Consider the following 24617-nt stretch of genomic DNA (forward strand, 5'->3'; position numbering starts at 1 on the left):
GAACTAAATCCACCAAATAGCGCTCCTCGAAAAGCCTCAGGACACAATCCCTGAATATTGATGACGCTCGCACCGATCGATCATCGGCGATCTCTACCTCTAAAGGGCAATCCAACATGCCCGAAGACTCAGTAAACCTCTTGCTAACCGCAAGGGAAACAAATGATCGGGTGGCACCCGAGTCAAACAACACCTGGACAGGAATACCGTTCATATGGAACGATCCTAATACATATACACAGAGCACATATCAATAACATAACATCATAAAAATAAGGTAGAGGGAAAGAATCATTCCCGTCACCACATCGGGTGCGGCGCGTGCTTCCTCTGCCGTCAGCTGAAACGCCCGACTCCTCACCACTGGAGCCTCTGCCTTGGCCTGTCGGCCATCCGTAATCCGCAGGGTAGCTGGAGTCGGCGCCCTAACCGACGTTGATGCTGTCAACTGGGGACAATTGGCCTTCTTGTGGCCCCTCTGGTTGCAGTGAAAACACAGCAACTCCGATGTCTGAATAGCCGAAGCAGGAGTAGTACAATCCCTGCTAAAGTGCCCTGCCTTGCCACACTTGTAGCAGCCTGCTGATCCCATCCTACATGCTCCCTCATGCGTCCTGCCGCATTTCCCGCAGCGGCCCGGCCCTCCTTGGCCTTTCGGCCTCCCATCTGATCCCCTGGGCTTCTTCCCCGAAGCCCCAACCACCTGCCCCGCCTCTGCTTTCCTCTTCCGAATGTGCTCTAAATCAATTTCCCTTTCCCTCGCCCTGGCAATCATGGACTCTAGGGTAGGGCAAGCAGATAAGCTAACATGATCCCGGATGTCAGCCCGTAGCATGTCATGATAACGGGTCCTCCTCATATCCTCATCACCCGCATACTGGGGCACCAACAATGCCCTCTCCCGGAACTTGGCGGTGATCTCCGCCACAGTCTCCGTCGTCTGCCTCATATCCAAGAACTTCCTGGCCAGCTGCTGAAGCTCGACAGCTGGCGTGAACTCTGCCCTGAACCTGGCCGCAAAGTCCGACCAAGTCATAGCCTCGACAGCCGAGGCTCCCAATGAGTCCCCCACGGACTCCCACCAATCCCTAGCTCGATCTCGCAAACACCCTGCTACAAACCTCACCTTCGACCCCTCAGGGCAGAAGCTAATCATCTGTACAGACTCAATGTCGGCAATCCATCGTCTGGCAGCTATGGGGTCCTTCGCCCCGTGAAAATTCGGCGCACCACTGCCCCGAAAGTCCTTGAAGGACAGCGTGCGAGATCCCGACTGGCCAGATGCCATGTCGCTCCTGAATGCCCGGAGGCGATCCTCCATCAACTCCAATATCCCTTCCTTGATCGACCCGAAGATGATGGGGGTCGACTCAAGGATGCCTCTGGTGATCTCAGACGCGATGAACTCGCGTAGCCCCTCATCCACTGGCTCAGAACCTGATCCAAACCTGATCCCCCTCCTGCATTGCCAACTGCTGGCCTCGAACGTAGTACCACCATTCTGAAATACAAAAGAAATGACAACTGTTAGCGATACTGATACCTCTGGAGGGATCACAATTACTACAAGTTCCCTGGTCCTATCTTGGCATTCCTCGATTCGGGTACGGATCCTCTGCTTTCAGTAGTACGGGCCCATACTACCTTCCACATCTATCCGTACCGTCTCCAAGGACTGCCTTGACTCCACCAGGTCCCTTTCACTACCGCTGATCTCTGCTACTCCTATCCTAGGCTTACCCTAGGAAACCTCTGACTTCACCCAACCCAGTCCTCAGCTGCTGAAGGCCTCTTGGTGATGCCAATTAGCCATTACCTGAATACAATCACATGTGACGAGGCTCGGATAATCTTTCGAGTAAGGGACTCATCCTTACCACGGTTAGGACTCAAACAAGAGCTACGCAATATGGTCAAATCCAACACTCTGAGATTATTCAACCTTGATCACATGTGACTTTATTATATTCACCTAACAGCTAACTCCCATCACTTCAAAGCCCACATAGCACAAAGCAAACATCATTTGGACATAAAGGAAACAATCTCAAGCAACTCTATCCTCTTAGAGAGAAACTGAACTAGCATACGATGCTAAACTCGCACTATCAGGCATAACCTAAACAAGCCATCCTAATGTTGTCTACTCAATTCTAGCATGCAACTTTTCACACACTGAAGCACATAAAGCAGGCACATAAGGCATCACTCCTAGATCCTTAGTCCTATTCTAGCATGCTGTTCTACTGAAACTGATAAGCATAACATAAACTTGTATGAGTACTTTGGGGAATACTTACTTGAGCTTGGCCGGTCGCGCACATCACACACTTCGTTCTTTCTTAAAACCCTTTACTAGCCTTTTAGAAAACATTTTTTTTTCTTTTTTTTTTCCAAAATCTTTTAATCCCTCGATTTGAGTTCAGACACCCCCAAAGGCGTGTCCGAATCCCTCAAACCAGGGCTCTGATACCAACTTGTAACATCCCAAAAATACGAGCCCAAAATTTCGTTTTTAAAACATGTACTTAGCAAAACATTTAGAAATAAATCATTCAACAACCATTTCATTTCACAAAAGATGTTGCATGTCAGAAAACATTGTCATAATCATAAAAATGTCAGAGTACAATCTCCCAGGTAGATGTCATAATGCGGAATACAAGCAGGTGTGTATGTGATGTACCGCTACCGCGCCAGCTCCTTCCCCTTCGACGAAGAGGTACCTGAAACCAAAACTGAAAACTGTAAGCACGAAGCTTAGTGAGTTCCCCCATAATACCTCATACCATGCAAGCATACAACATACAGCTAGGAGATATGGGCCTTGCCCACACTCATGAAGATACGGGCCTTGCCCACACTCCGCTAGCCGGGAGATACGGGCCTCGCCCACCCTCCACTATCTGGGAGATACGGGCCTCGCCCACACTCCACTCTCGGAGAGATACGGGCCTTGCCCACACTCAGCCGCTAACCCATAATATACAAGTATCACACAGACAACAAGTATAGGCAACTCTATCATACTGGCATATATCATAGTCAACTCAACCAAGAGATACGGGCTCGGCCCATACTCTAATACTAACATCTCATCTATACGGGCCGGCCTTGGTGCCTTGGACCCGTTCCTACTGGAAGGAAACTCACCTCAAAGTAACTGTCGATCTGCGTGGGAACTGACTGTCTGTTGCTACTGCCGCTCCGGAGATCTTTCGGCTATAATTCCCACAAAACCCTTAGTCAAATACTGCTAACCGATTTCAGGGTAAATTGACCATTTACCCTTATAAATCAAGAGTCAAGTCACAGTCAATTGCCAGTTGACCAGACTCGCCGAGTTGGCTTGCCAACTCGCCGAGTCCCTTTCTCTATACCCAAGTCCAATAGTCCTTCGTCCTACTCGCCGAGTTGTATGAACAACTCGCCGAGTTCGCCTTCATCCGAAGAACACTCTAAGCTGTGACTCGCCGAGTTGTATGAACAACTCGCCGAGTTGTTCTTGAGACAAGAAGATTGCGATGAACTTGCCGAGTCATGGCATTGACTCGCCGAGTGACTTCATGAGTGAGTCTGGCTTCCAACCCACTGAGTCACACCCTATGACTCACTACTCCAACCCACAAACATGAAAAGGGGAAAAACCCGGGGACTTGCGTCCCGACTCGCCGAGTCAGATGAACGACTCGCCGAGTCTGCCTCATGCAAAAACTATACACGTGATTTTGCTTGAATCCAGCCCATGCCATTCATAGATTTGGGTTCCTAGGGCCTGGTTTACATGTAAAGTTTCCAACTTTACGTGTAGATAATCACCAATGAAGGTTTTAGGGTTCAAAGTGCACCTAAAGGGGTAGATCTACGACTTTCATGCAATATGACTCCATAAAGGCAGTAGATCCAAGCTCCAGGGACTAAATAGTGCCTAGATCTAAAGGCTAACAACTTAATACAACCCACAATGCACAAACAAGCTTGGGGAATAGCTCAAGAAGGACTTTCATGAAGCTAATAGAGACTACAAGCTTGAAAACAGAGGGGAAACGAGCTATACCTCAAGGAAAACGTTGAGATGTCACAAAGATGCTTGGCCTCCTTCTCCTCTTCTTGATCTACTCTTCCTTCTCCTCAAAAACTTCAAGAACACACCAAAACACATCAATCTCACAAGGAATAAGGGTAAAACGATGCTGGGAGCTCTGAGGGTGAATGGGGGCGAGCTTGGGGCGGAAATGAGGGTTTAAATAGGGTGCAAACCCTTGAAATTTAGGGTTTCATCAAACAACGTTGACTCGCCGAGTCCAGAATATGGACTCGCCGAGTTGCCAACTTAAACGTGCCCCCGGACCCTGCCCCTACTTGGCGAATCGGACCTACAACTCGCCGAGTCCAAGGCTAAAAAGACAAATTCTTAGATAAATTTTACATACCAGGAACCAGGTGCTACAAACACTTAGCCCCAAAACAATATCCTTCTAAGGGAAATTGACCATTTTACCCTTAACCCAATCTAGTCCAAAATCACAACATGAAAAGCCCAACACTAGAAAAGCTTCTCAAGCCCACTAGTGACCCACTAATGGCCCAATTGCTACATTGGGCCCAATCCCTTAATGGGCCTCACCCTAAGCCCAAATTATATTCCTTGGCCCATATAATATGATTTTTGTGGGCCCACTAAGGCCCAAATACCCAAACATGCCCCAAACCACGGGCCAAAACTCATGATCCAACACATAGGGTTACGCGGGGCGTACATCAATGTACGCTTAGCGTACATGCTCGATGATGGTACGATGGGGGTACCTGCATGTACGCTCAACGTAGTGCTCTGCTAAGTCACTTCCTCATTAAGTGTTTAACACTCCAAACCAGGTGGTATAATCATAGATCCAAGTCCATTAGGATGTCTTAAGCTATAAAGTCGGCTACTTGGTGGCTTGCAACCTACCAAATGAACCCAAACTTGAAATATAACATCATACTTCCATAAAGGTGGCTAGATCTCATGCATGGTCACAAATGAGCCCTAAAGGTTGAAACTTTACTGCATAAGGGACTCATATGATACTAAGGGTGGCAACCCTGGACTTAGAAACGTGTTGGAGTCATAAAGATGCATTCTTGGGACCAAAAAGTCCATAAAATTGTACCAAGAGAGATCTAAGAGATTATTCATCAAGACCAAATCTTTTTACCTTAAAGAGGTCCGAAATGAAACACTTGTCCCAGATCTATAAGCTTTAGCTTCCAAGGTTCCTCTTTCCCAATCTTCTTCCTTTCTCTTCCAAGCTAAAAATCACCAAGATGAGCTTTTCAAGGCCAAGATCTCTAAAAATGGAGGTTGGAACGCTCTAGGGTTTCTTCTGAGGTTAGGGAGGCTAATATGGGGGCTAGGGTTGAAGCCATTATGTTCTATTTATTGTGGCTCAACCCAAATTAGGGTTTAATGAACTCTTGCGTACGCTGGGCGTACCTTTACGTACGCTGGGCGTACGCCTCACACCTCCGCGATCCAAAGACCCGCTACGCTAGGCGTAGCCACGCATGTCCAAAAGCACACATGCCTCTTTTCTTGTCAACTTTTTCCATTTAGTGCCATAAATGTCAATATCTTCAAAGTGTCATAACTCTTTTATTCTAGGTCCGTTTCCGATGAACTTTATATCCACGAAAAGGTGGCGAGAAGCCCTACGCTTCTAGCAAGTCACCCCGGTCTGAAGCCTTCTCGAATGAAACCCGTTGCCCATAAAAGACCGAAACACCCTTATTCTTGATCTCAGGAATCCATAAATAATTACTTTTAGAACGGGACGTTACATCGATTTTTGAAGGTATTATCAATAAATCTTTTGATTGGTATACTAATAGGAATAGAAACATTTTCGTAAATTAGGTTTGTTGATTACAAAACCCAATGTTAACTATTTATATGTAATTGCTATTTAGCTTCTTTTAGTTTTTAATAAAATCTTTTGGTTGTTCAAAAAAAAAGTTTTGAACAACTCTTTCGAGGTTCATATGAGTTTCATATCATCTACATAGACTGCGATAATCGGGTATCCTGAAAGGATTTGTTTATGAAAACACATAGGCATATCCCATTGTTCAAATATCCCATTATGATCAAGTAGTCACTTAAACGGTTATACCACATTTTGGATTGTTTGTTTCCATGGAGGCTAATCCGTTCTATGTTGACACTTAACAATAGTACATGGTTCCATGTCACCATTGCTCATAATATTAGTGGCAACTTCTTACATGGACACATAATCAACGACAATCTCGTTTCGCTTCAAACTATCATCTAAGCTAAGACAGTCAACATGTATTTCAAGATTATCAAGATGATGAGAAATTGGTGTTTCTTTGAAAACACACTACTCTAATACATCATTGTGATCCTTAATGGTTATGTATGGCAAAATGGATGGAACGTAATTTTCCTCTACTGAGGTAGAACGTCCTTGGAACCCACATATCTTCCTTTTTTCTTAGAAAGAACAACGGACCAGACAACCGATTGCAACGTTCTTTGCACGATAGGTACGACCGGTGCAACATGTTCAACTGGAATTTGGCGTCGCACCAGGACGTCTATCATTACAGGCACATTTGCAACATGTATATTTGATCTTGTGACATTTATTAAGCCATCGAATGTGTCTAGTAGTTGATTAGCAACATTTTGCGGACTTAAATTCATTGCATTTCTTTATCACTATATGCGATAGGATTGAGTTTGCTAAATTGGATGAAATAATATCAAAAATGGTTTCACATTCGGTAATTTCGAGACTAAGATTCTATGAATGCTAATTCATTGTTGTGCATCTCATAATTTGAAAATGAAACAAAACGAATTTCTTAAGAAATTTGTTGACTTTGCTATTATTGATATGACCATTGATGAAAAAAACCAAGTATCAAAATATCTAATGATATTATTATGAATCAAATCACATGAAAGTTGGAATTAGATTTACAAGCATAGCTTGGAGTTTGAGATTCATCATCATGTTTAATTTTCAAACAATCTAAAATACCATGTCAGACCGTTATTTTTGACCCGTGACAATCTTTGAACATCCTTCAAATAGATTTTGATATGTATTTTACCAACAACAATTAGATACAACGATATTTCTCCTCATTCTAAAAATAATACAATGTTTTTTTTCTTTCTAATTTTAATGTTTAAGCCCAAAAGAACACCGTAAACAATAAGAATAAGAATACCTGAATTATAAGGAAAAAATGGTTTAAATGAAATTGTCGAATATAAACTTTTTTTCAAAAAAAAAGAAAAAAAAAAAAAGAAATTGAGTTGTTTTTTTGTCAATTATCGTAAACATGTTAAAAAAATCATAGCCAATCATATCCAAACATGTTTAAAAAAAAGATATAAATAGAAAAAATAGTTTATAACATCAAATCCCAAATGAGTACCCATATCAATTTAAGGTATTTTAACCCATTAAAATCTTTAATTAAAAGATTACTGGAGCAACATACATTTTTGAAGGTTTAGTTATCTATTTTTGTTAAATATATTTAAAACAGCATATAAAGCTTAAAAAAAGCACTACTATTAATTAGTTTGTATTTTATTTCTAACTTCCTTATTTTGGGACTTTCAAAGTTAATGAATATAATTGAAATTTGCCAAACTAAATACTTAATTTACTAAACTAACTTAAAAAACCCATTGATGTATTTTTGTTTTTGAGGTATTCTTCAGGTGCCTTTGTTCTTAAATGTATTTCACAACTTGCAGGCTTTCTAATTTCAGAGATGATATATGAAAGTGCTGCAGGCATCATGATTCCATTGCAGGTTAAGAATTTCATCATATCTTCATGTGCTTTTGCTCGTCTTTTGTTTTTCTATAATTATTTTGTAAATTAAAGTAAATTCTTGAAGGTAATTACTTCTCTGATTGATGATGAAACCGAGATCTATCTGCATATAAATATGTATTATTTGAGATATTGGATATGGATTGACCAAACTTGATTATTCTAGAAGATTTGGGTGTTTGTTTGCAAACTTTGTTATCCCACATCGGAATAAAAGGAGGCCACTTTACATCTCATAAGTTTACTTTATGCATTGAATAAGCATAAGACCAATGGACGATGTGATTGGGCCATGGATCCATGTATTTGGATTCGGGTTCAGGAAAGTCCCCGGGCCCTTTATCGCAGAGATGCGGATCCGGAAACCGGTTATATTTCGGAGCGGCTGAATCCGGTTTGTATAAGAAATGGTTCAAACGGGCTGAGACAAGTGTGGAGCCTAATGGAATTCTGAATGCCCGAAGTTGATTTGGCCGAATAGTTACAGTCATTCACATGGTCGTTTGTGACTAACTGAACGGGGCTTATGATCTGTTGGTCTACATCTTTTTCTTGTAATATGATTTTAGTTTGCAAAATAAAAATGCCCATTTATATTGTAATTTTTTTTAGTTTGAAATATAAAATCCTTTTTTGGAGAAAAGAATAACGGTTGTATTCAGTTTGATCTAGGAATGTATCGAGTCGATATCAAGATTCAGACATTACATTAACATTTTATGACTTCTGTAATTTTTAATAAGGTGTAAAAATGATGCCACACAAAAGGAAGTTAATTTATTTACATGTTCTAAAGCAAATTTATCAAACCCAACTACACAAGTTAAACTAAAAGCTCCTAAAGAATCACAGTGATACAACAATTTATCCATAATGTAATCAAGGTAACAACTTGTTACAACAAAACAATTGGCATTTTCATAACTAGATCTAGATGATGATCAAGACCATGGGAGCCAACTTTGTCGCCTCTGACTGGTGTCGTTTTTCGGACGTAAAGTGATTCTATCCGCATGAGCAACAGCCCATCGGTTAAAATCTGGTGAACACACAAGACTTTCAAGTGCTTTCTTCGTGGACATTTTAGTAAATTCATCCCATTCCTCCTTCGAGTATTGTCTTCTTTCACGTGTGTCATGAAAGCTCGAATAGAATGTGTTTTTGTCCTCTAACTTATGGATGATTCCATGATCCTCTTCATTAGAAACCTTCTTGTAAGATCCTCTATGCTTCACCTTGTTTGTTTTGAACAACACTCTGCATATTTGAAAATCAGTTTATTTATTATCGCGTTCCTACTTTTCATTCATTTAAGTCAAAAAGAAACAACTGCTTACTTAAGGAACCACTTAAAAGCCGATGGAACAAGTATTCCACAAACCCATGCTGCAACTGCTAATAAAGGATCAACTGAACTCTGGAACACAAAAGAACATATGAACAATCATATGGAAAAATAATCATTTTTAATGTTTAAATATAAGGTACCTGAAGAATCATACTGGATGCTACAATCCGGAAGGACCATGAAACAAAGTGGGCCACACCTGTATCGATTGATCCATCTTCTGTAAGGACAAGCTTACGAACAGCCCAAAACCCTAACCATGCTCCCAAAAGAACAATGAAAGCTAGTAGGAATACTGCTATCTGTAGAAACAAAGTTGCAGTTTTTTTTTTTTTTTTTAACAATTTATGTAAAAGATTTGGCAAAAGAATGGAATAATATGTAATATTAGCTAAATTAAACTTACATACAGGACTGTATACATCTTCACTGATTCCCATTTCCATGAGTAGTGAGTTGAATAATGTAGGTAAGTAGCTAAACAGAAAGGATCCGACTCCAACCTGAAGAAGTAAAATGTTTATATGGAAATCACAGAAAGAATTTGCATTTGAATTTTGAAAAGTAAAAGGATAAAATATGGGACATTTACAATGGATCCATATAGAACTAATGCAAGTGAACTCTTTCGACCACTTGGAAGGATCCTCATTCCCTGCATTAAAAGTAATAATTATAGTGAGCTAAAAATAAATTATACAAAGCAGGGGCATTGATGTAATTTCAGGGATAATAAAGATATACTTAACAACCTGAAAGAGGATCACCAACACAACAAGCAGAACCCCTAATGTCATTGCACCACCATAGTAGACTACTAAAGAGTTGCTCAAAGAGGATGCAAATGTCATCAGTGTTATTCCAACTACCAGAAATACAATTCTGTAGGAATAAAATTCTGAAAGAATCAAGTTTTGTGTCACTTGTCAGTATGATAATGTAAAGATTAAAGATGGTTTTACTTAACTTCAATGAATCATCATAACAACTTACCTTTGTTCAGTAAGATCTCAATAGTTCCTTCAGAAGGGCCCACTATTCGTATATCCAAAAGCTTGTGATCAAATGGGGACATGGATTTAATCCATGACCCTTTGGTAAGTTTCTCCCATTGACCTTCATGACACATCCCCACTGCAAGAGATGCATTCCTGCAAATTATAGATACCCAATGGTGACTTTTTTTTGCATAAAATGTTGTGATATTTAATTTATTACAACTCACCTGTGGAAACAGATGGTAACATTTGGAGGACGACCAGTGGAATTTACGATTATAGCCTTCACCTTCACTGAAGAGAAGAAACTTGTGAGGTTTCTGAACCTTGACAAGCCATGAATTTCTACTCTTTCACAAACCACTTGGGATCCAGGTCTTGAACCTGGTGAGTTTTCCACTGCCAATTTTGGGGATATTTGTAATGATGCATACTCTGAAACAACTGCAAATGCAAGGAAATGTTAGGGGCATTATTGGAAGAGTTTCTTATGCGCAACCCTAGAAGGTTGAACCTGCATTTAGTACTAAAAGGGGCTTGTCATATAATCAACTGCACTTCATATCATGTGTGAAGTTGAGGTCTGTATCATCCATGTCCCTATTCTTTTATCCAATACTCTGAACGCTTACTTCTGTTCTCTAATTCAAAATTACTAAGTTACAAGTAACAGTAATACGCTAATCACACAAAGTAGGAATTGTTACTTCATGATAGAGGGAAACACACTAAATACAGTAACTAGTAAGTTTGTAATCTGCCAAGACACTCAAAATTTCTTCGGTCTCACTATGAATCCTAGTTATTAAAAACCAAATAACGTAATAACTAAGTCCAACAAGTACAAATAATCGGAATAAACTATATCATTCGAAGAAGAGTGTTAAAAGACTTACTTAGAGAAGGAAACTCTCCTGAAACAACGAAACAGGCAGAGTTCAAGAAAGTGAGTAGGAGGAGGAGTGCCGGAAGTCGGACGGAGGCCGATGAATCGCCGACCATGGTATTTTTGCGATTGGGAGAGCGGGAATTGAAAAGTGGTGACGCGGGCTGTCTGTCGTAACCCCTTTTTAACCTAACTTTTTAATACTACTTGCTTTATATTTTTATACTTATTTAATAAAGAACTTTATCTAACTATCTATATATTTATATTTATATTTTGATAATATAATATGACAAAATTACACAATTGGTCCATGTTGTTAGCTAAAAGAGACGGATTTATGACAATTATTAAAATTCCTATGTTTTAGGTTCCTATATTTTGTTTTTCTTCCACGTCTGGTCCTTTCGAGCTTCGGCCAACACCGTCGAAATGTAGACTTCAATTTATGTCAAGAGACCTCCCTGACTTACGTGGCTTGCCAAACTAAAACCATGTGCCCAAAATGATACACCCCTTTTTGATGATATAAATACTTATATATGTTGATGATATAATTGTTACCGAAAATTCATCAACTTATGTTAATGATTGATACATTACTTAAAATCTTGGTTTACACTAAAAGATATGGGTCAACTTGGCTATTTTCTTGGAATGCAAGCTACGTTTCATGGTGATTTGTAGTCTGAATATCTTTATTTTTTTATATAATGCCGGGAGTTTGTTAATATGTCTCCAAGCGTGAATGGCCCATTTCTCATTTTGCAGTTCCCTTTATCATTGTTTTTCAAGAAAACGAGCAATTTCTTACAAATTATTAAATAAAATTGCATCTTGCGATGACTTTCATAATCTTCTTGAAGCTTAACCACCCACAACCCACCAAAAAAATCGAAAATATTTTTCTTGTGGGAAATTACAAGAAACACCCACATCATATCTTCACATTTAAGGAGTGTTTCAAGTTTCCCACATGAAGAACATGTAACCCCAATGCAACTTTCCTGTTTCCAACTTCATCAACCAAACTCAAATCTTTGCACACATCTACACCAAACCTAACCACACCCTGTTCCCTTGGTGCCAAATTCACCTTCTGGAACCCCAACAAATGCTTCTGAGGTGCACCATGGACAGATGGAGGTGAAGAAAACAAAAACACCGTGTGGCTTCCCCTCATCTTCCCACTATTTGTCACCCTCAAATGAATATTAAATGCTAAATTCTTGCAAGTTTGGTCAACTGTATCGATTGACTTGCACCTAGATGATCGACACACGTGCCCTTCCTCTAATGGTATGGATACAAGCTTAGGTGCTTCAACTAGGTGGTGAGTGAACTCAGTAAAGCTTAGCCCATCACCAAATGTGTAAACCGTGTCTCCTTTGTAGAACCGATAGGTTCGACCCGGGTAGCCTGTGGCTGGATCTGGTCTCATGTTCATGTTGGTCATGTTCACTTTTGTGTAGGATTGTGGGTACCATGACATGGGTAACCTTCCACCTAAACACACCACAAAAAACATAAACAGTTAATGTGAAAATAATGACTTAATAAAGAAAGTCATAGAAATGAGACTTTTTTTTTCATATGTTCTTACTTGGATTATACTGCCCGAAAATGATGTCTGCTAGGGCAGCGCCACCAGCTTCACCAGGGAACCCGACCCATAAAATGCTAGTGATTTTCGGGTCATCTTTAGCAAACTGGATATCCATTCCTCCACCAGACATTATAACAAGAATAACCGGACCTTTAGATACCTCTGCAACCTGAGAAATCAAAAGACTTTGTTGTCCAGGAAGAGTAAGATCGATTCTGTCTCGACTCTCAGCCTCTATCGATTGATCACTACCCATCACTAAAACCACAGCATCTGCCGCAGCCGCTACTTTCTTGGCTTCATCTAATTGTGCACTAGCACAGCCTACATCCGCACACCCCGCCTGGTACACCGTCGCCACCTCCGCCGTTAGTCCCTGAAGAGGAGTCGTGTACTTACAAGGGGTACCTGTGTTTTGATTCGAAATAATCTTAGAATTCTAGCAATTACGGCATTACGCACTCAAAAGTGGAGTAGTTTTGAATCTACCTTCGTAATTTCCGATCATGGTTTTTGTGACATTGGCGTTAGGTCCGATCACGGCTAGTGATTTGATGGATGTTGGGGAAAGTGGCAAGGATCCGATACTGTTCTTGAGGAGAACGATTCCTTGTCTAGCCGCTTCGCGTGCTAACTCCTGGTTCGCCGGTGTGCATACGTCTTTTGGGCCTAGTTTCCCATAGATATGCTTGCTCGGATCACCGTCGAAGAACCCTAATCTCATAAGAGTCGCGAAATTGTTGGAAACAGCTCTGTCGACTTCAGATTCTTTCACTAGCCCAGCTTTCACCGCAGCTTCTGTGTGTTGCCCCAGGAAATTTCCACAGTTCAAATCCAATCCTGTTATGGAATCAAATGTAAAAAAAAAAAAAAAAAAAAAAAAAAGGTCAATATGAGCAAATTTATGAAAGTTTAGGACTTAAATGTTTAGTAATTGAGTATTTGCTAATCCATTAAGTCATGAAAAAACATCTATGCTCAGCTTATCGGATTAAGTTAAAAAGACACGATATCTTACCAGCTATTAACGCGTCAGCTGCGATTTCCTCGGGTGTTTTAGCCCAGTGTTGGGAATTGAACATCACGTCTAGCGAATCACAATCAGAACTTATGTACCTGTGTAAACCAAAAATCTTGCAACTCAAAAGACTAGAAAGTCAACATAAGTGATAAACACAAGTCAAAGTGTTTTCGGTTTTTACCCGTTTAATTTCCATTCGCCCCGAATGACTCCGGTTAAAAGATCCGGATCACCACAAGTTGGTATGCCATTTACTTGATTATAAGAACACATGACACTTGCAACATTGCCATCCACAACACAACTCTTGAATGGGGGTTGAAATGTATCATCCATATCTTGTTTTGTAACCTTTAAAACCAAAAAAAACCCTTTAAATATATCTATCAATATATCATTGCCTTAAATTATGATCTGTCTGATTTTAATTAAAAAAAAAAAATTACCACAGCGTTAAAATGGTAACGATCAATGCCTTTCCAATTGTCAACATCGTAAGCAGTGTAATGCTTACAACAAGCCCCGACTTTGAGCCGATCTTTATTACCATCGTCAGTCTCTTGTAAACCTTGAACATAAGCCGCTCCATATTTACTTGTTAGGGTCGGGTCTTCACCCGGGGTTTCTTGAGCTCTTCCCCATCGTGGATCTCGCAAAATGTTTATATTTGGTGACCAAAATGTTAATCCTGCTAAACCGACATTATACATTGCTCTAGCTTCGGTTGAAACCACCTATACCCATCAAAATTAACCAAATTTAAATGATTTTTACATAAAACTATCCTTGAAATGATATTTTAATATATGTATTTTAGCTAAAGAATCGATTAGAATATCATATATATATATATATATATATATATATATATATATATATATATATATATATATATATATTGTCTTTAGATGAATACTATATAAGTTTTATATTAACAAGCAGGCTGGAGAAACTTATCCTCTTGTATTTACTTTGGAAAAGGACAGATATCCATTTATATCCAAGAAATATCCCTTTTTTCCAGTTTAAATTAATTAAATAAACAAAATAAAGCATTTCCAATAATAACAAGTCTCCAAATTAGAACAAAAAGTGAAAGAAAAGTGAAGCGGGTGGTGGACTGGCTCCACTCCACCGGCTTACTTCATACAGTCCAAGACACTGGTCCCTCACTCCCTCGCTATCAAATTATAATTATTAGTTTATTGGTAATATGCATGTTATTGACATTACTTTAAATCAAAAAGTATTATAGTAATTTGACAGTTACAATGAGCCCATCTTTTAATTATAAATTTAAATAATAATAATATTGGTATACCCAACTCAAATTCTTGAAATTCGAAAACAAAAAACGAATCTTGTTGAACACAATTAGTTTCAATTGGAATCGTTACTAGTCCTCATTTCTAATTCCATGACACAAATGTTTGAACATTTGTGCATGTACTAGAAATGTTATAGTCATCTGATATCGGATATCAGATATCATGACTAGGTAGAAGACACTAAAAGCCTGAAACATCTGCAATGCTCAAGTTATCTGTTGTTACGTACCTTTCCGATTGTTTTGAACAGAGTTTCATTGAACGAGGCTGCAGTAAGGATGACTTGAGGGAAGCTGGTTGCTCCAGGGACCACACTGGAAAAATGGGTCCCTGGACCCACGTAAGACACGCCGTGTAGAGCCTCCGACCACCACTCGTATTTTGGAATACCAAGGCGGTCGATGCTGCCGGCGTTATCAACCAAATTCACAATCTTTTCCTGTAATGTGAGCCTCTTTACCAAATCATCGACCCTAGTTTGCACATCTAATGATGAATCACAAAACGAGAAGTTTCTTAAACCCGGGTTCTTGTTGATATCACAGGCGAAAACGGGTGTGTTTTGGGCTAAAACATTGGTGTTTTGCCACATCATGAAGATGGCAAGAATGGCAAAAACAGAGAGTGCTCTGTTTTTGAACGCCATTTTTTTCTCGAAGTGACAATGGAGGGGTTGTGGGTTTGGTCGTTTTATAGGGATTGAGGTTTGACACACATGTTGTTTTGTAGTAACCCGTGATAGTTCGCTTGAATATAAAGACAATGGATGTGTGTGTGTGTGTGTTTTAGTGTGTGAGAGATGGAGGGAATCAAGTTGGAGGGCATTTGTTTAAGGACTGACACAAGCCCGTGAAAGATTTTGTTGAAGAGGATTACAAGAACACCCCCTTGGCTATTTGATAACTACAACTTCAATCCTTGAACTATATTGATGACCTTTGTAGTAAAAAATTGGTGAAAAGTGATAACTATAAAAAGACAAACAAAAAGTCATCAACTCCACATTTGTAGAAATTGGTAAAAAGGGATGTGGGGGCAAAGAGAGATTTAAAGGTTTAAATATAAATAATTAACGTTTAAAATTCATATTGTATTTTTTGGTTATTAATTTACGATATTCTATCTTACTCTATCAAACTTTGATTATATTTAGGTCGACGAGACTGATACTTTTTTTTATGGAGATGAGATGATATTTTCATTTTTTACACGTTTGTCCCACCTTATTTATCTTTTTTGATGGATAAAAAACCTGCAATTTTTGTTCCCCTGGCACAATCTGACTGTCCTATTCCTACTCTCAATCAAATACAATACAACATGTTTTACGTAACAACCGTGCCGCTAGGGACTATAAATATTAAGGAAATCCTTTCACTGATGAAAACATGCGTATTATTCATGTGATGGCATTATATTTACTATTAATTTTTCAAATGTTAAGTCAACGTGTGAGATCATCTTTTGGCAACATACAATCAAGAAAAAAGAAAAAGAGGAAAACACTTTCACCATTCATATCATACGATATTTACTAAATACAAAAAGCATGTAAAAATCTTGAATTGCGTTATGAGACATTAACAACTCAAAGAGGCACTTGTTTGCTATTTTCTTCTGATATTTATTATGATGTTAACTTGTCGAAAATGCAAATACGAGATTTCGGTTGAAACTTAAAAAAGGGAAGCAAAAAGACAAATGGAGGGGTCGAATATGCAAAAATGGCAACTAGTGGGGCCTATGTGTAAATGAGACCCGTGAGTTATACTTTTGGGCGGCTGTTTTTATCGGCTTCACTACGCCAGTGATCGATAAACGATTAGACACGGGCTGTGAGACATTCATACTTTGCCAAGTTATGTACTTTCATATCTTATTTTTAATTAAACCATTTATCAATATTAATATGTACCAAATTATAATACTAAAAAGGTTTTATTAATATTGATGTAGGCCTATAGTATAGACTGTTATGATTTTAAAGACCTTTAATATTTTAGGTCGCTAACTGAATAAAAGGACAATAATATGTTCATGATGTATTTTAGAGGTCTTTTTTTTTTTTTTTTTTTGAAACTTTAACAATTATTAGTGAATATTTATCGCGTGGAGTGGGATTAAAAAACCGAACAATGTACAATACTGGTGCATTATGTTTTTATTCTGTTTAATTTATGTTTGGCTTTCGTTAATATTGTTATAATTTTTAGTTCTTTTAATCCGAAATATTTTCAAATATTGTTGGCCTAAAATATCGTACTTCTGCTCTGCATAAACGTAACCTTAGGTCATCAATGTTACGTACAACAATGTACATGTAATTAGCTCACATAAGGTACAAGCAATTATTGCATATTTGACTTTATTTGCTTTAAAATAGATGTAATATTTTTTTTGAAAATTAGCTAAACTAAACAACTTTATAATTTTTTTAACGAAAATCATCCGGTTTTTTTCTCTTCAAAATAACCATGAAGTAATTCGTACACATTTTTTTGCCATACACAATAATTGATGTATTATGTAGTTATACAATACAACATTTTAAAGCACCAATTATTATGTATGGATAAAATTGTTGTGTACAAATCAGCTCTCAAAATAGAACATTCAAGACCCATTTTTTTTATCGACACACATAGTTAACCAATCTCAGTACTATGCTCTCCTGTTTGATAACATTTCACTCAATCCAGTATCACATTTCGGACTTACGGGAGTCTCTTCATCCAACATTTTAGACTACGAGAACAGACATTTCAGAGTTATAATTTTGTGGCGGATTTCATATTATAGTGAATAGCTTGAAGTTTTGTGGGTATGTATTTTTATTTTAATCATATGATTTCGTTTTTAGATTATTATATGATGTTTGTAACGCAGTGTATTAGTATATTTTTAGAGAAATATTTTATGTGAAGTAGATGTTGCTATTTAGGCATTTTATGTCAATAATATTTGTATCATAAATATTTAATATGTAAGTCCGTATTTCCAGCTAGAGTTAGTAATCAAACATGTAACCTTTGTGGTCAAGTCATGTAGTCATTTTGTGAATGAATAAGACATGATTATTCATATATTTTGTGCTTATGTGTTTATTAAGATATATTATATAATAAAATAAATAATATTTAAAATAAACTTCAAAAATAGAAGATCACTTAGGGAAAATAATCTCAACATAGTTATAGTATTCGTAATTAGGAACCCGTACATATTTAGGACGCCTCGATCCGACTTAGAACGAAGAAGTTAGGAAGCGCCAAAGTCTCGCGATAAAACCGACACAGCTACGGATAGCATAAAAAGTGAATATGAGATGGATTGTTTTTTAGCTTAAGAAGTCTAAACGGAATTCATATATGCCGTAAAAGCGAATTCATGCATATATGTATCTTCTAAATCTGACTTCACTAGAGGAAGTTATGATTTTTCTAAAATTCGGCACAACAGTGTGCACACCGATATCGAATTTTAGATCGATAGATTGTTAGCTAAAAAAATCTAAACGAGAGTTGAAGATCTCGTTATTAGGATTCCAACGATATAAAAACCATCGAAAATGGACGCTCGATGTGAGAGTTATGCATTTTATATGGGCTTTAATAGGCTAAGTTAGTGTAAATAAAATAAAGTCAAAATTAGCCGACGGGATCTAAGGGAAAGTTGTAGATCTCATCGGGAGCTTTCCGTGGATATAAAAAAATGTAAAAACGGAGCTCATATGAAGGAGCTATGCAATTTTGAAAATTTGGAAAACGTCACACACGCACGCACATCGCCCGTATCTTGCATATGTAGTCAGCCACGTACCCCCATCCATATTGTGCCACGTGTCGGCAACCCAGTATATCGAAGTCACTCTTATGCACGGCGCGCCTCCTGTTGCACAACGCGCAAGACTCTAAACTCACCTATAAATACCAGCTCATTCTTTCACTCCTCCCAACACCCTCCAATCGATATCTCTCCGGAAATTTCGATAATTAGCCCATTTTCTTCATTCTAGCCTGCGACAAAGCCCTATGACACCCTCGAGTGCTCAGTTTGCCATAATCTTCATGTAGGAAGGACCTGTATTCTGCCCATTTTGATCCCGATTCTCGTCTATTGTACTCTGTAAGTGAGCTACACTTACTCTGCCCCTATGTAATTTATAATTATAGTTGTAAGCCGTTACCGGGATCTTATAATTAAGATTTATCAACGATTCCAAGTTGTTATGTTGATTGATCTACTATGGGAGAGGTGTCTAGAATGGTCACGTTGGCTTGGTTGTTAGATTTCAGAAAGACTATATGTCGAAATGATCATGTCTTCCGACTGTCCTGCCTGGTTGATCCTTACTTGTTTGATCTTGAAGTAGACTTTGGAATTGTTGAGGAATCTAAACTCTTAAGATAATAGTTCCATGTAGTATGAAACTACACTAATACGTAGCATTATGTACATCTAGGTCTTTCGAGAAAGGTGTAAGGCCAAGCTCTGCCCGATTCACCAATCACCAGACACTTTGTCAAGTGAGTGTGTAGTTATCAACAAGAACATAATCTTAACTTAAAAATATCCATATAATTGTAACATCCGGATACCCAGGTATATTATTTTAATTTTTATTTTTGAGGTTCATTGATCTAATCGACGAGTTGGTGCTATAACTTGCCGAGTAGAAGCGGGTTTGGCCACGTGAGTTTAATGATCTACTCGACGAGTCTGAGAGTAGACTTACCGAGTAGGCACTGTAAGTGGAAACCCTAGATCCCCGGGTTTGGGGCCTATTTAAAGGCACTTATAGCCTCATTTGCGGTCACACCTCACTAAGGAGAAACCCTAATCGTCCCCCTTGAGATTTTGAGAGAGTTTTGAGCTCTACTTGAGATTTTTTGGTGCATTTTGGTAGAGGGAAGGAGGATTCTAAGCAAGGATTGTGAAGAGACTACTAGATCTACTGCTTATATGTCAAGGAGCGTCTGTTTGAGGTATAAAGTTTGGACCTTTCTCCTTTGTATGGATAGATCTCATGGTCCTAGAGTTAGGGATTCATTTCCATCTTCTCATGGGAGACCTTGAAGGTTTTGAGCACCTTCTTAGAGTTGGACATCAGATCTGGACCTTATGAGGTCCCTAGAGTCGAAAGTCCCATGATTTATTCAACTATACTAGCCCTTTGAGTGAGAAACTTCTTCTCAATCTTGTTCATGGCACTTCTAGCCCTTTTGTGCCATGCATGAACGTAAAGCTCAAGGATTTACGTGATATTAAAGCCTAAAGAGCTTATATATGGAGTTTGGGAAAGTATCCTGCCTTAAAACCGTTTGAATGCAAGTTGAGTCTGAATAGACTCGCCGAGTCGATGAGACAACTCGACGAGTCGATTAGGGTTTGTCCCGATGAGCTTTATCATGCGATGGCTCGACGAGTTAGGGGTTAACTCGACGAGCTGGACCTTCATGGGATTACTAAGAACGATGGAAATCGATGAGCCACATGAGTGCACTCGGCGAGTCTGGTCAATTTAGGATGTTGACTGGGATTGACTTCTGTTGACTTTAGGGTTGGTAAAATGAGTAATGAAGGTCAAGGAAGGGTAAAATGGTCTTTTACCCATTTTTAGGGCTAAGAGTGTAAGAGAGACCAATGAATGGTGTAGTTGAGTATGAGGAGAGCATTAATTAGAGATATTATCCTTGTGATAGGCGGAGGCTAGATCGAGGATTCCGAGCACGCGATTTTACTAGCTAGCTTACGAGGTGAGTCTTCTCACTATACTTTGCCTAGAGTAGTATCTATGTGTGACCAAACGGTCTTATGTGTTTATTTAAGTGCTGTGATATTACTGCATTATGTCTGTGTGATTTATGCTATGTGTATTCAGAGTTTACAGAGTTAGGACTGGAGGGTCTATCAGAGTTGTGCGACTGGAGGGTCCCACTGAGACACATTGACCAGAGGGTCTTATAGAGTTATAGCCTCGAATGGCTAATATGTTGCATGTGGTATTTTAGGGAACTCACTAATCTTCGTGCTTACTGTGTTATGTGTTTCAGGTACTTTCGAGGATCGCGGGAAGGCACCGACGTGATTGTACACATCTGTTCGAGATCATATTTAGGGTTATGGGACTTGACTTTTGATTTATGTTGATATTGAGACACTTATGATTTTTATGAAGTATGATATATGAATTTTATGTGTTTTAACAATGAAAAATTTGGTTTGAAAATTTACGTTGTTACAATAATAAATGTTGTTTGTATTATATGTTTTATGTGCTATTTGTAAAGATAAGATAGTAACATTTGGATTATGAATTGTTGTAGAAATCAATTGTCTTTAGATATAGGTATTGCCTTAGATTAGGAATAAGACTTATAAAGGATTTCTTAGTTTCGAATAGGCTTGACATCGATTAGGTCTCATAGTTGTTAATGTGTGGGACCAGATCGGAGTGTAATCTTCCCCGTCTTGGGATGACCAGAAACTGTAGGTCCCGATCAGACAATTGGATGGTATGTCTGGGTCATTGACTAGAGGAAATGACCAACACTTGGTTGTTCTAAGCCGTCTTGTGAATTACGATGCTAGCATGGCTTTATAACCCATGGACGTAGATGAAATGGAAAGCCATATGCATCAAAACCTTTGAACATTGGTTCACTTATATGGATTACACTAACCAAGGACTCCCCTAACAGGTGTAGTCAAACAGTTACTTAGACAGTTCACCCCGTAAGGTGATTCTTCTAGATGATTGTCAAATTAGGATATGTGAGGATCGGTTGGGACTAGGTAGATGGTCTTAGGACAAGTTATATATTTACACCTAATATATGTCTTGCAAGAATGATATTTTATCATTAAAATGTTATGGGCTTGAAAACCCTATGTATCTATAACGTTTGGTTTCTGGTATGCATTTATTTATAAAATTATTCATTTTTATAGAGCTACTTGACGAGTTGGAAGCCCCAGACTACGAGTAGAATCGAGTCTTAGACGCGGGTTTTCAGCTATTTACTCAACGAGTCGAGAACCCTCGACTCGGCGAGTAGGTCTACCAGAGTGAAACCCTAATTTTGGGGTTTTACACCCTATTTAAGCATCTTAATCCCCACCTTTTGGCCTTATTTCTAGCCTCCAAGCCCCAAACCCTAATCCATGAAACCCTAGAGCATTTTGTGAGTGTGTGAGCCATTTAGCAATCTTGTGTGTTCTTGAAGCTTGAAGAAGAAGAAGAAGAAGGAGTTAGAAGGCTCAAGAGAAAGAGAGTAGATCCAGAAACTACATTTCCTTGGCTACATTTTCTGGTAATCAAGTTTCTATCTTGACCTCTAATTCATTAGATCTCTTCCTTCCTCTTTTATGAAGGTTTTGGCCCAAGAATTATAACCTTTGGAGAATGGACGAACCAAGTGGTTAATCTTCTAGATCTAAGACCTTGAAGGGCTAGTATGGCATAAAGGTGCAAACTTTATGCCATTAGAGCCCCCATGCAAGCCATAGAGTGTCATATTGTCCTTTTTAGCCCAAAAAGGCCATGCATGAAGAGAAAGGTGGGAGCTTTACGTATCTAAGTAGTGTTTGGGGTTTAGATCTGTGGTTGTAAGTCTTAGTATGGTGTATGGATGGCTTAAGGACCAAGTTTTAGGTCCCAAGGAGTTAGAATTTGAGCTAAACCCATTAAGAAGAGGTATTAACGGTTAAAGCTGGAAACTTTACCCTTAAAAGGACATTTTTGGGGTTTATGTGAAGCATGAAGCTTGGATTTGAAGTGTAGGGGCTTAATCCATCAAGATAGCCCAAATAGACAAGCGAACTTGGCGAGTCCAGAGGGGGACCCGATGAGTTGAGTCGATTTGTCCCAATTCCGTATCGGGTGGAACTCGACGAGTTTGTGAAGGGACTCAACGAGTTGAATCGGTTTAAAACGATTCTGAATAGCATAGGAACTCGACGAGTTAGGAGGTAACTCGACGAGTTGGCTCAACTGGAAGTTGACCTTGACTTTGACTTTGACCAAAACGATGACTTTGACCAGGGGTAAAATGGTCGTTTTACCCTTAGAAGGGTTTTCAGTTTTTGACTAAGTTTTCCTTATGAATTTATAGTCGAGGAGTCGTTGGTGCAGCCATCAGAGATTCCTCACTTGAGATATCATCAGCCAGCTTGAGAGGCGAGTCCTCTTCCAGTAGGAACGGGTCTAAGGCACCAAGGCCGACCCGTTTATGTATGTTAGCATTGTCGGGGTTAGCCTGATGTAGTCATATGTTTCCGGACTTCGGTCTGATGTAGAGGCAAGCCCGAGGAATGTTTGTATGCTTGATGTCTGCGTGATTCTTGCATGTGTTTGTTTTTGTGTTCCAGACTTCGATCCGATGTCGGGGCAAGCCTGAGGAAGGTCTAGCTTATATGTTATGTGTTATGTCATCCAGACTCCGGTCCGATGCAGGGGCAAGCGCGAGGAATGTTTATATGTTTATGTTATATGTTTATGTGTTATTTGCCTATTTTTATGTTATATGTGTTGGATAAGGTGTCTAAGTCCATAACTATATTTGAGATGTACTTGACCCGACCTGACATGGTCTATTTGGGTTGCACTTCACCTGAATAATTTATATGGATAATCTTTTGAGAATAGTATAAGTTATGATTTATTAATATATTATAATTTCTAATATATTAATATGAAATCATATTATTTAGTTAGCATTGATCTAAAATTAATTTAGAATTAATTTAGTGATCAAAAGTGTGACTAATTAAATATGGACTCTTGTATTTATATAGTGTGGGTTTATGCTTATTTAGAATGGGCTAGGCTTGCATGGTAAGTCAATGGATAGTCCATGAAGCTTTAACTCATGGATCTCATGGAAATGAAAGGTCATGGGTATTAGGGTTTACATGGATGTAACCCTAATCCACCACACTATATAAAGGAGTCCCATGCACTTGAAATTGTACTAGTTTTTGTGTGAGAAATAAGGGTGGCCTTTTTCTAGAAGTGTTCTACTATTCTCTCAAGTTTTCAAGGTTTGTGGTGATTTGTGACTTCCATTTGAGCCATCCACATTATTGGTGCTAAGATCTCAAACTCCAAGGAATCAACCACTACTAAAAGGTATCTAACTCTACTAGCTTATTATGTTTCAAAGTTCCCCATTCCATGCTACTTAGGTTAAGAACCTTGGAAAAACAAATTTGCATGTATCTTAGTAAAACATAGATCCAAGGTTTCTAGGGTTTCATTTACACCATTGGACTGTTAGAATGCTCAAAACCCTTTAGTGGTATCAGAGCCTAGGCTTGTTTTCTTGATACTTGATGCAAATTGTTGAAAAAACTCAAGTTTTCTGCATTCTGCAGCATGAACTCGCCGAGTCCATAGGGGGGACTCGACGAGTCCATGTAGTAATGCATCCTACTCGTCAAGTAGGTTCTTGCACTCGACGAGTAGGAGCCCCTGAATGCAGATTTTTGAGTTTTGCTGCTGAAAATGGACTAGAAACATTACCCTAAACTGTTTTGGTCTTATAAAACTTGTTTTAGTTGGTGT

General features: G+C 38.9%; 2 protein-coding genes across 2 annotated transcripts; both read right to left on the minus strand.

Moving 5' to 3' along the window:
- Window positions 1-8620: 8620 nt before the first annotated feature.
- On the minus strand, window positions 8621-11707 carry LOC145053911 (uncharacterized). The gene is made up of 9 exons (XM_079002028.1): window positions 11108-11707; window positions 10439-10655; window positions 10207-10364; window positions 9966-10111; window positions 9806-9868; window positions 9624-9716; window positions 9354-9515; window positions 9203-9282; window positions 8621-9122 (listed from the first exon to the last, which is right to left on the minus strand). The coding sequence occupies exons 1-9, from the start codon at window positions 11211-11213 to the stop codon at window positions 8807-8809; spliced, it is 1341 nt and encodes a 446-aa protein (XP_078858154.1). The 5' UTR covers window positions 11214-11707; the 3' UTR covers window positions 8621-8806.
- A 146-nt stretch (window positions 11708-11853) lies between these two features.
- LOC145053910 (beta-xylosidase/alpha-L-arabinofuranosidase 2-like) lies at window positions 11854-15787 on the minus strand. Its single transcript, XM_079002027.1, has 7 exons — window positions 15282-15787; window positions 14171-14458; window positions 13906-14075; window positions 13722-13819; window positions 13193-13543; window positions 12701-13111; window positions 11854-12603 (listed from the first exon to the last, which is right to left on the minus strand). Exons 1-7 carry the CDS (start codon window positions 15696-15698, stop codon window positions 12035-12037), a joined length of 2304 nt encoding a protein of 767 aa, XP_078858153.1. The 5' UTR covers window positions 15699-15787; the 3' UTR covers window positions 11854-12034.
- Window positions 15788-24617: the final 8830 nt, after the last annotated feature.

This window comes from Lactuca serriola, chromosome 5, assembly GCF_051521515.1.
Source record: "Lactuca serriola cultivar US96UC23 chromosome 5, Lser_US96UC23_V15, whole genome shotgun sequence".
NCBI lineage: Eukaryota > Viridiplantae > Streptophyta > Magnoliopsida > Asterales > Asteraceae > Lactuca > Lactuca serriola.